Here is a 12,980-nt window from a genome sequence, read left to right on the forward strand (position 1 = left end):
ACATGCTACTCATGCAAAAAAAAAAATCTATTAAAAATAATTATTCATATCAAATATTGGCAATAAAATGTACAAATATACAATAAATAAGAATTTAATATAAGAAAAAAAAAAAAAAATATATATATATATATATATATATATATATATATATATATACAGTTAAAGTCAGAATTATTAGTCCCCCTTTGAATTTTTTTCTTTTTTTAAATATTTCCCAAATTATGTTTAACAGAGCAAATAAATGTTCACAGTATGTCTGATAATATTTTTTCTACTGGAGAAAGTCATATATATATATATATATTTTTTTTTTACGGCTAGAATAAAAGCAGTTTTAAATTTTTTATAAACCATTTTAAGGTCAAAATTATTAACCCCTTTAAGCTTTCCATTAAACAGAAATTTGAAAATAAATAAACCAAAAAAAACAAAACAAATTAAGATACTCCCTCTATCTCTACACAGCCTAAAGCGACATTTAAACACTTAACGAGTTTAATTAGGTTAATGAGGCAGGTTAGGGTAATTGTTTGTTCGACGGTTTGTTCTGTAGATTATCGGAAAAATATACAGCTTAAAGGGGTTAATAATTTTGACCTTAAATTTTTTTTTTTTTTTTTAATTAATATCTGCTTTTATTCTAGCTAAAATAAAACAAATAAGACTTTTACCAGAAGAAAAAATATTATCAGACATACTGTGACAATATCTTTGATCTGTTAATGTCTGGCTCTGTTATTTACATTTATTTATTTTTTTCTTAACATACATTTTATTTTATTGAAAATACATATTTAAACATTTTTTAAATGTATTTCTTTGTTTTCTTCATTACTGGAATAGATGTTTTATTTGATGTCTAAACATCTAATGTAGGTTTATTTCTGTTACTCTGTTTTAGAATGCATTTTTTGTTTGTTTGTTTTAATGGCAGATGCTTTAAATCTCAGTCACATGTATTTTGTTGTATTTTTGTTAAAATACATGTATTATATATATATATATATATATATATATATATATATATATATATATATATATATATATATATATATATATATATATATATATATATATATCCCAAAACAATTTGTCTTTTATTTTTTTTTATTTTACTCTTTGGGTAGTCCTGTGCTAAAGACCTCACACACACTTTCCCTCAAATTACACTGTAAACATACCACTTTTTTCATTTCTCATGCTTATTCATTGCTCAGAATGAAAATAAGCTTCATTTCTTTTCACTTCCTTTTTAGGTGAGCCTTCACATAACAATCTGCCACAAAAAGGTAATCACGTCTTTCAAATGCAAAGCTGTGCAGTGTTCCAGCTGATTTTCCTTCGTTTTGGATGACATCAGAAAGATTATCTTATAAACACATTTATGCATTTGCATGCTTTTTTTCTGTAGTCATCCCTCATTTTGTCGGTTCTTTTTCTTTTTGCAGATGAGGTTACAAAGAGCTCGTGTTTTGTTCATAAGCAGGTGAGAATCGTCGGTGGCGGGCCTGTCCCAATTAAAGAGGGCAGCTGGATGGTCAGCATACAGAAAGGGTGAGCAGTTTTCAACATATGGAGACTTTAAGTAATATAATGCTCAAATATTGCTGGTGCACTATGAACTTCAACAAACCTGACAAAATGTCTAAAATGTAATTGACAGAAAATGTATTATAAAAGTATGTATGGTAAAAGTTATTATTATATAAATAATGTTTTTTATTTTTGCAAATTTATCATTCATATTGCAGAATATATTACATTTATTCACCAGCATGGACCACGCCACAGATTGAGCTAAACTTTATTGTTGGGATGTAGGGATGGAAGGGATGGTAAGGGAACAGTGAGATAAATGGGAAGAGAAGTAAGAGGATAAACAGTGAACAGGTAAGTAGGTTGATCAGGCATCCTACAATGAAGAACAGAGAGTGGGGGTACCATCTCTGTAATATTTTGGTAGAGTGATTGGACCCCCGATTCAACCTAGGAGGGAATTGGGTTATAGAATTGTTAATGGGAAGCAATAAAATAAGAGGGAGAGTGGGTTTCAGAGAATGTGAAGGACAGTGTTAGAGGAATGGTCTGCCTTAAGTTTTTAGAGAGTAGGTGATTGGTTAAGGAGACAAAGTGAGGCGTGGTTAACAAGGTGAGGTGAGGCCTTTGTTAACAAGTAACTCTATTTTAAAATCAAACTGAAACATGTAATGTAATCAATATGATTTTTTTGTTTAAATTTTATTTATGCATTTAAAATTTTATATAATATTTTATTTATTTATTGCATGTTATTAAGTTCTCATAAGGTCTGTTCATAGATACTTTATACTATTTTTTAATGTTTCTTTATATATATATATATATATATATATATATATATATATATATATATATATATATATATATATATATATATAAAATCAGCGCGAGATGGAGAGAAATTCCAGCCCAGTTTTGAAGTAGCGTTCAGAGTACCGTATATGCGTGATTGCAATGCAGGAATGCATTAATGCAATGCAGTTAAACACCAGCATATTACCCTACTTTTAATCCTAACCCCAAGTAATAACAACAACACACATTCAGTAATAATCCAAACAGTGGCAAACATTTAACTATTTTGAAAATCGACTGCGCCACACGCGTGAGCAACAGCGGACGATGGCCATAGCAACAAACAGCAGGAGGTCGCAAGCACAAAACGCAGATGCGCATGTTGCTTTTTTTTAACATGGTTTTGGATTTAATATGTAAACAGCCCCATAAAGATTTAACCTGAGAGGATGCATTAAAAGCACTAATTTATAAAAGATGTAATTACAAGTTACAACACACTACTAAATACATATTTTGCAAACTACAGAAAACAAGACAGCCTTTTTAATCACACTTCATGTCGTGTAGGAAACAGAAACACTTACAGGGTCTGGAGGCAGACGAAACTGGTCCATATAAACTGTGTAACAGCTACTGACAAAGTCCCATACATCAGTAGTCTTTGCTGCCCATTATTCTAATAACAACAGCCGACGAATCATGTGCTGCAGAGTAAGTTATTGTATCAATCATCAGAAAAATGACAGAAACAAGCACAGCACATGGCTGGCTATACTGTAGTGTTGTATTCGTGAAAACAAACTTTAACCCTTTATTCCCCACTGCATGTCTGGCCATCTCTCAGTGAAAGTAATCTTCACGTCATGAACAATTCCATGATCCCTGGCACTCTGCTAGAGTCTGAAAGGAAAGGCACGTTCACGTTTTACCAGATCTGGCACTACATATTTGGCAATGTCTCATATGGACGTTGACGCATGCAGGCAAAAGATCCAAAAAAAAAAAAAGATTGAATCATTAGTTTGACTATGAGTTGACTAAATAGAATCAATAGTTTCAAAACACGGTGCACTTTCAGATTTAAACCTCAACTGGATGTTTCCATTCACTCAGAGCTGTGTTACACCCTGCATGGAAGGTAGTTTTTAAAAACCCACAATAGGGGCTCTTTAAGTGTCATCATGGCAAACAAAAGAAATGAGATATTAGACCTTTAATTAGACCTGTTAGTTTATAAAACTATTATGATAGTAGTATGTTACTATTATGTTACCTTTTGTCTCCATTAAACATAACATGAGAAATATTTTCTAAAGATTGAAAATTTCACAGTAGGGCTAATAAATTTGCCTGTAACTGTTTATATATGCTTAGTAGCCTTGCAGTCGGTATATTATATTTATTTATTTTATTTGCAGTACCAAATAAAAAAGGTAGCCCCTTTCCATAAACCATTCAGGAAAAATCCACTCTTTCTCTAATTCTATAAAGCCCAGCGCAGGCAGCCTGACAGTAGAATCTCCTCCAGAATAGTTCTCCCTGAGGTCAGATGTTTGAGATATGAGAGTGTGATGTTGGATCTGTATGTGTGTGTTTTCAGGAGCAGTCACTGGTGTGGAGGCGCTCTGGTCAGGGAGGAGTGGGTGCTGACAGACAAAGACTGCTTCTCCTCATGGTAATCATCTCCAGCTCACCGCCGTGGCCTGTTCGTGACCTCGGGATGCTCAGGGTCTGGGGGTCAATGATCCACCAGCGTTCCTCATTTGTCTCATGCATGTAACTTAACAAATCAAAGCTGCGGATGTTTTTAGAGCATGACGAGTATCTGTTTCTTATAGCACCTGTATCTCATTGCACCAGACACCCATGTATGTGCATGTCTATGAAATATGTATAGGTCAATATCAGGAAGGATTAAATTTAGATTGGTCTTTAGATTTAAAAGGGCTCATGGAAACATACTGTAGTTTAATCCCCAATGCAAATCAAGACTATTAAATGAGTCTAAGAAAAAGCTATATTATTATGAACATTTTAACTGCAACTTAACCTGCGCAAAGTTGATTGAAAGGGCGTCAGGTGGCTCAGTGGTTAGCACTGTCACCTAACAGTAAGTAATATAATGGTTCGAGTCCAAGCGAGGTCAGTTGGCATTTTTGTGTGTAGTTTGCATGTTCTCCCAGTGTTGGCGTGGGTTTCCCCCAAAGTCCAAAGAAATGCGCTATAGATTAATTGAATGAACTGATTTGGCCGTAGTGTATGTGTGTGAATGAGTGTGTATAAGTGTTTCCCAGTACTGGTTTGCAGCTGGACGGGCATCTGCTGTGTAAAACATATGCTGGATAAGTTGGCAGTACATTCCACTGTGGCGACCTCTGATGATTAAATGGATTAAGCTAAAGGAAATTAATGAATGAAGTTGATTGAAAGTGCTGTAATGTTGCACTCAGAAATAAATTGGATTGTTGTAAACAAGTGTTGGGTCGAGTATGGACGAACGCAACCTTGGATTTTTTTTTTCAATAAACTTTATGATACACATTTTTACCCAATGGTTGGGTTTGTCTATATTTGAGCAAATGTTTAATTGCAACAACCCAGTATTTTTTGAGTGTTGCATTATAAATTAATCTAAATTTATTAATAAAAAAAGAAATAAAAGTTGATAAAATATTTATTAATTTAGATTATTTAGATCAGGGGTGTCTAAACTTGGTCCTGGAGGGCCAGGTGTCCTGAAAATTTAAGTTCAAACCCCAATTAAACACACCTGAACCAGCTATTCAAGCTCTTTCTAGGTATACTAGAAATTTCCAGGGAGGCATGTTGAAGGGAGTTGAAGATAAGGCATGCAAGGCACCTGCCCTTCAGGATCAAGTTTGGACACCCCTGATTTAGATTCATTCTATTCATTTGAGAATGTGTAGAAAATGGACATAAAAGCATAATTTTATAAAAAAATAAAAATAAAATAATCAAGGTTGCGTTCATCCACACTTGTATTTTTGAGGGTTGCATTTTGAATCATTTATTCATTCATTTTCTTTCAGCTTAATCTCTTTGTTCATCAGGGGTCACCAAAGCGGAATGAACCATCAACTTAACCAGCATTTGTTTTGTGTTTGAGTAAATAGTAGCTTTAGTTCTGTAAACTGCAAATTAGATTTGTACACTACTAGTTTATGTTTTAAACTCTTCAGACCTGAATTATGTTCCAAATTTAAAAAAAAATGGGTTGTCATGTGATGTCCATTGTAATGGACGCAGGGTCTGAAGGGGTTAACTTCAGAAATTTAAAGAACACAATAGTTGGCCCTGATTTTTGATCACAAATTTTTTTTTTTTTTGTTTGTTTTTTTCTAAAGGAAACAAATGCTCTAAATTACAATATTATTATATTCAGTCATTCATTTTCCTTCGGCTTCACCCCATTTTAAATCAATCTAAATTAATAAAAAAGAAATAAATTCCAAAAAATATTATTAATTTAGATGATTTATTTTTCTCTATTTATTTTAGAATGTGTAGAAAATGGACATAAAAACATAAATTTTTGTTACCATGTTTTTGCAATAAAATAAGATCAAAATGTATATTTAGATGTAACTGTTTTTACGGTGTTAAAAAATGGGCATAAAAAGTTTAACAAAAAATATTAATAAAGAAATAAACAAAATAAATGAATAAAAATGTGAATATTTATAGTTGCAATCAGAATTATAAGCCCCCACCCCCCCCCCCTTTTTTTTTTTTTTTTTTTTAAATATTTCTCAAATGATGTTTACCATTGAGCAAGGAAATTTTCACAGTATGTCTGATAATATTTTTTAATTGTGGAGAAAGTCTTATTTGTTTTATTAAAGCTAGAATAAAAACAGTTTTTAAATATAAAGCTATATTTTTTCGATAGTCTACAGAACAAACCATCGTTATATAATAACTTGCCTAATTACCCAAACCTGCCTAGTTAACCTAATTAACCTAGTTAAGCCTTTAAATGTTACTTTAAGCTGTATAGAACTGACTTGAAAAGTATCTAGTGAAATATTATTTAATATCATCATGACAAAAAAAAAATCAGTTATTAGAAATGAGTTACTAAAACTTTTATGTTTAGAAATGTGTTGAAAACATTTTGTCTCCGTTAAACAGAAGTTGAGAAAAAAAAAAAGTAAACAGGGGGGCTCATAATTCAGGGGGTTTAATAATTCTGACTGCAACTGTATGTCCAAAACCTAAGAACACAATTTAATTACATACTTAATTTCCCCCAGTGTGCCTGACCTATCAGAGTACAGAGTTTGGCTCGGTATTACCCATCTAAACGAATCAGGTGAGAATGACTTCCACAGACAGGAGAGGAGAATCTCGCATGTCATCTGTGGCCCAGAAGACTCTAGTCTCGCCCTTCTCCGCCTTTCCCAGTAAGACCTGTTGATGGTTTAATATGTTTACCAATAATGTATTCCACGTCTAATACAATTGCTGATAAAATGACCTCTCTGTTCCTCTTTCACATAGACCTGCACTCCCGAGTGAGCGTGTCCGAGTTATTCAGCTGCCCGTAGCAGACTGCAGCATTCAGGAGGACACCATCTGCTCTGTGTACGGCTGGGGGGAAACCAAAGGTACGTTCAACTTCAGAGTCTCACACCACCTGACTGATTTACTTTTGCTATTTTTAAGCAAATGAAATAGACCATGCCATTGACCAACTGAAAACTGGCCTGAAGTCAATTATTGCTATTTAAAGAGAGTGTCAGTGATTTTGTATGTGAAAACAAACATACAAATTGCTTATTACACACACAGGGATGCACAGCAGCACATACATATATTTAACCCTTTCAAATGTAAGTGTTAAGTACTCCTGTTGTGAGTATTTAAAACTTTTTAAATACTTCCTGTGTGAGTTTTTGATTGTGATTATTATTTAGAACGCATCTCTTTAAAACTCCTGTGTTAACCCGTCAAATTTTATTATGCGACACACCACAGCCCAAATGAGTTACTTATAAATTGTGAATATTTTATTTCATTTTCCATTTTATACAAATATTGTTAAACATCATAATTATATTGTGAAATATCTGATATTCCGATTCTGAAAGAACTTGTACATTTACTTAATAAATTATTTAATGTGCATAAAAAAGTCTATGGTTGCGTCCAAAATCACCTACTACTTAATAGGTACTGCATTTGGATTTGAATTTACTACTCTTGCTGGTAGTAGGTTATCTGGGTACTTCTTGCACACTTGTTTTTCGAACTCTATAAATCCGGACATGCTACTTATCTTGCCTACTGATTTTAGAGTACTATTTAGGGAAGTATAAGCCATTTTAGACCCAGCCTATGATTTTGCCCTAATAGATGATGTTATCAGATTAACTAGACTAACCAGCTGACCTCACACAATATCAAATGTGGTTTTAGTAATTCTGAAAGCATCTGAGGGAAAGTCACTTTTCTGTATGATTTTTATTTCTATTTTTTTTTTTGTCTCTTTTGTCAGAAAATTGTTCCCGAATTTCGAATTCACAAAATATCTTAAGTAAATTGTAAAAACGTTTTTTAAAAGATTTGACCACAATTAAATCATAAAGCTTTTCCCATATGATCAGAAATATGTTTTCAAATATATTTTTTACGTTTATATTATAAAATGTATATTATGTTTTTTGCTCCAATATTTTCTACGGAAATACATTAATTTGTAACCACAATAGAAGATGTATGTTAAACATTAAAAGTAAGGAACTTTTTTGAATGCAATTCTCCTTTTTGTCTGCATTTTAAAATGTTTCAATATTTTTATTGTTGAAATTTTTATTTGAATATGGTAACATAATATCACTCTAGTTTCTTTGAATAATCACTGACAGAGACTCCCTGTTGGACAATAACTGTGTGCATAGTTAGTAATCATGATGAGATCATCCATAGTAACAAGGTCAGCCCCGCCCTCACTCTCAGCTTATGGCTTTCTCCCTATTCCCATGTAAAAGGTTGTCTCAGCAGATTTGTGAACAGATTTAAAGATAATTCTCTAAGCCAGGGATGTCAAACTCAATTCCTGGAGGGCCGCAGCCCTGCACAGTTTAGTTCCAACCCTGCGCCATCACACTGACCTGTAGGTTTCAAACAAGCCTGAAGCTCTCAATTAGTTTGATCAGGTGTGTTTAACTAGGGTTGGAACTAAACTGTGCAGAGCTGCGGCCCTCCAGGAATTGAGTTTGACATCCCTGCTCTAAGCTATTTATTTTTATTTGTATTGCTATTTTTTAATATGGGCAGATAATTTCTTGATTTTTCAGATTATTTTCCTGAAAAAACAAATGGGAAGGAAACAGTGCTTAAATTGTAAATTAATAATTTCCAGAACAAAACCAGGAAATAAAAGTTACCATCATCGACGTCCGTCACACAGTTTCAGTTTTCCTGAAACATGACGTCAACAAATTTCTGAATGGTCTTTTATCGTTTTGTGCCATATAACGTTATCGGTCAATCATGAATAAAACAAACACGTAGCTACAAACAGAAATCAGAATTCAGTAAACTAACACCACTGACATATAGTTTACGTCCAAGCAAAAAAAATTGACTCACTTTGTCTAATCTTCAAGAAGAGTCCACAGTTACCTCTTCAGTTATGTTTGTTGGTTGACTTGACTTGCTTTGCTTTGCTTCTATCTCCTGCTGTCCTGATCCAGGGGCACAGTTCCATCTTCTCAAGATCTCTTTTGATCAGGCTCCTTATCAGATTTACTTGTGGTTCTAAAATGTAAATATGCTTGACTGCCTTTTTGCCATTTTGAAAATACGAATATTATTATATGGTAGGCCACTATGCCATTATTTATTTTGGCTGCTGAGATATGAGAGTGATTGTAAATGTAAGAAAACTGATTGGTTGAAAATATTATTGAGGGCCAATAAATGTCAGATTGTCTACCCCCATTCAAAAAGTAGCACATTTTGATGATGTAATATGCTACCCATGCTGACTCACCAGTGTAAATATGAATGTGGAGTAGTGTGATATGAAGCTGTAATATCTCCCTATAACCTACCTAATCCCTAACTCCAACCTCAGAACCATTCAAAGACAAGAAACGTTGTTAGCATAATCTGATGGGTAGCATAAAATGTCAGGACACAGGCTCAAATTAAGCACAAAAACATTTAACCTCTGAGGGCCAAAGGTGTTTTTACATGCATTTTTTTAGTTATTTTTGCTATTTGGGCTTATTGGAACATAATTATAATAAAACCTAAGTTTCATCTTTTGATATGATTTACTTGTAGGGCAAAATGGTGTCCATATAAGTGGACTTGTGGTCTGAACTTAAATAAAACACTTTTATCTGGCTGTTTTTAATGCATATAGATATATATATATATATATATATATATATATATATATATATATATATATATATATATATATATATATATACACATATATATATATATATATATATATATATATATATATATATATATATATTTTTTTTTTTTTTTTTGACTATCAGAGAGTAAAAACCACATTTTTTGCCCATTTTAGACAGTTAAAAATAGCGTTTGGGACATTTCATATGCTGCAAAACAGTTGCAGGTTGACACTATTATGTTTGTAACAAAATATAAAACATTCAAAGCATTTTAAATAGTCAATTTAGAGCTAAAATGTGCTGTCCAGGTTTGTGGCCACTAAGCCTTGGGAAGTTAAAGAAAACAGTTTTTTCTGTGCACCAAGAAACATTACTTGAATGTATTTTTGAAATAGAGGGTGGATCTGAAATTAACCAGGACTTTAGTAAAAAAAAAAAAAAAAAAAAAAAAAAAGTGAACACAATACTCCAAATATTTAGAACTTATAAAAGCAATAAAACACAGTTCAACAACAAAGTTATAGTCATGTTTCCAGGCAACACGAATACACAGATTTTAAAAGTTTTTCCATTGATGATGAAAGTATTTTGGAAGCATTTTGTGGTTTGGAACTACAAAGTGTAACATTGTGAAAGCAGAGGATGAGGGAAGGCACATAAATGTGAAGTATCAGATTGAATAAATGTGCTAAGTGTAAAAAACTGGCACACTGCTGCTTCCCTAATAGAGTCTTTTCTGGCTTTCTCAGGCACTGGACATGAGGGAACGCTGAAAAGAGTTCATCTGCCCATAGTGAGCAATGAACGATGCCAGCAGCTTCACAGAGGGACTCTTCCCATCACTAGTTCTAAACTGTGTGCCGGTGGCAGAAGAGATGAAGGAGTTTGTGAGGTGAGAATATTCGTCTGATTTACTGTGCTACTTTTCAAAAGTTTGCAGTCACGTAAACCACACGTGTTCATTCATTCAGCAGTGCTCCGGTGAATTAAGAGGTCACAAAGAAATGCATTTAAATGCGTTAATATGGAATCAAGAAAGCATCTTGGCGGATCACATGTGATTGGATCACTTAAATTAGTAACAGTTTACAATAACAGTTCATGAATAATTATGTATTAAAATGTAAACTAAACATTATTATAAATTAAGGATGAGTTAAGGCATGTGCTAATCAAAAACATGAGTCAGATGAGTTCATGTGTGCATAACGGCATAATTATTTGCTAATACATGTTAATTAATGTATTAATTAACCAACATGAACTCAGGAGCTGTTAATGTATAATTATGTCATGACTTTACTTGGAGGGGCATATTATCATGAACTAAACCTTAACTACACATGAACTTCTGTGTTTAAACTGTTCATGTTGATGCTGAGAGAACGCTTTTCTATTGTTTTTCAGCATAAGAGTAGTTAGGAATGGGTTAATGATGATGTGCCCCTCCAAGTAAAGTCATGATATCATTATACATTAACAGCTCATGAGTTTATGATGGTTAAATTAAGCATAAACTGCTATGGCAATTAATACATTATAACATAATTATGACATAATTAATACATTCTCATGACTTTACTTGGAGGGGCACATTATCATTAACTCAACCTTAACTACTCATGAACTTCTGTGTTTAAACTCTTCATGTTGATGCCGACAGAACTCTTTTCTATTGTTATTCAGCATAAACACACTAGATAGACGTGCATCAGGAGTTCATGAATGATTAAAGGCTGATTTATACTTCTGCGTCAAATGCACGCGTATGCTACGACGTTGACGCATAGCCCTACACCGCAGCCGTCGGCGTCACTGACGTGCACCTCTCAAAAAAATTTAAATATATATATATTTATACACAACAGTTCTGTCTGGTTCTCGAATCTGATTGGCTGATAGCTGTGATATATTAAAGTAATATCAGCACTCGTACAGCCTCTTTACTCTTTGTGTATTACTCCGCATGCATGTTGAAATTTCAACATAAAAAAATCCTTTTAATATTTATTCAAATTTAAAAAACGTTTTTTTTATTTTTATTCAAATATATATATTTTTTACAACATGTTTTTATTGTATTTTTAATTAAAATCATAACTACAACTTTTGTAAGATCTTTAAATATATATTATATATATATATATTATACATAATATATATGTTAAGAATATCTTGCAGACTCCAAACTTTTGAATGTTATTGTATTTATATAGCTGACATTGTTTGTGATTCTTTGGATGTATTTCAAAATATTAATTTTAATCCCTCCATTATTTTCATGCTTACAGAAAGACTACGGGGGCCCTCTAGTATGTCAAGAGAGTAACAGTAAAGTCATTGTTGGTGTGAGCATAAATGGCAGAGGATGTGCCAGGCATAACCGACCAGCCATTTTTGTGAACGTGGCCTTCTACGCTGGATGGATTCATAAAGTTTACAGAAATTATCCAAACTCAGAACTGAACAATTGATCACGAGAGCAGGATTGAAAATCCGATCTGTGATATAAGAACAAAATATCTCCACAAATCCAACAGCTCCTTTCTTGATTTATTTTGTTCATCAACAACAAAACAAGTATTATTGGAAGCTTTCCCAGCTTGGCCATGAAGCATATATTCCAAAACTACTAAAAGTGCTTTAAACTGATGCTCTAAATTCAAGCAGTTTGTACACCTAATAATGCCAGAACCGCAGAGCAAGGCGCTGGGAGACAAGAGTCTCAACAGGCTATATTCGCAACTAGCCATACGGAAAGATAAAGACTACTGGACCGAAGTGCAGACGAGCAGCCAGAATCTGTTTCAAGAATCAATAGCAATTCCTGGCCACCAACCAAAAACCTCAAGTCCTCGAAGAGAAATCTTGCTGCAGTGCGCTTCGTATGTACATTCAACCCACACATTACCCATCAAACTAACAAGCTGGACTTCAGTTGGGAGATTGGATTCAGAAACCTAACCCAAGTTTAAGTCTGGAATCAAACCAGGACTTGATATATGGATACAAACTCTGAGATCCCCAACAGAAATCCACCGTTCTCTCTTTCAAAAGCATTCAAAGCTGACCGACATACACATTTCGGCTGAGAAAAGAGGGCTGTTATGATTATAAGTACTTGTTGATATAAAGCCCTCATTACCAGTGTCATTCAAAAAGCCACTTTCGATAAAGTATTAGCTGTTAGCATTGCTAAATGTAGTCCACCTTATATGTTAAAAAGTATACACAGGAGGC

General features: G+C 33.3%; 1 protein-coding gene across 1 annotated transcript in view; it reads left to right on the forward strand.

Moving 5' to 3' along the window:
* Positions 1–12,980, forward strand: part of hgfb (hepatocyte growth factor b) — a 69,108-nt gene that overhangs the window by 54,897 nt on the left and 1,231 nt on the right. The window contains exons 12-18 of the mRNA XM_073929829.1: positions 1,260–1,292; positions 1,452–1,557; positions 3,941–4,015; positions 6,615–6,764; positions 6,862–6,968; positions 10,490–10,632; positions 12,032–12,980. The exon at positions 12,032–12,980 is cut by the window's right edge and continues 1,231 nt beyond it. Of these exons, the coding sequence (XP_073785930.1) occupies positions 1,260–1,292; positions 1,452–1,557; positions 3,941–4,015; positions 6,615–6,764; positions 6,862–6,968; positions 10,490–10,632; positions 12,032–12,214 (797 nt within the window). The 3' untranslated portion in view covers positions 12,215–12,980. The remainder of the gene's footprint in view (positions 1–1,259; positions 1,293–1,451; positions 1,558–3,940; positions 4,016–6,614; positions 6,765–6,861; positions 6,969–10,489; positions 10,633–12,031) is intronic.

This window comes from Danio rerio, chromosome 18 (genome assembly GCF_049306965.1).
Source record: "Danio rerio strain Tuebingen ecotype United States chromosome 18, GRCz12tu, whole genome shotgun sequence".
In the NCBI taxonomy this organism is placed as follows: Eukaryota; Metazoa; Chordata; class Actinopteri; order Cypriniformes; family Danionidae; genus Danio; species Danio rerio.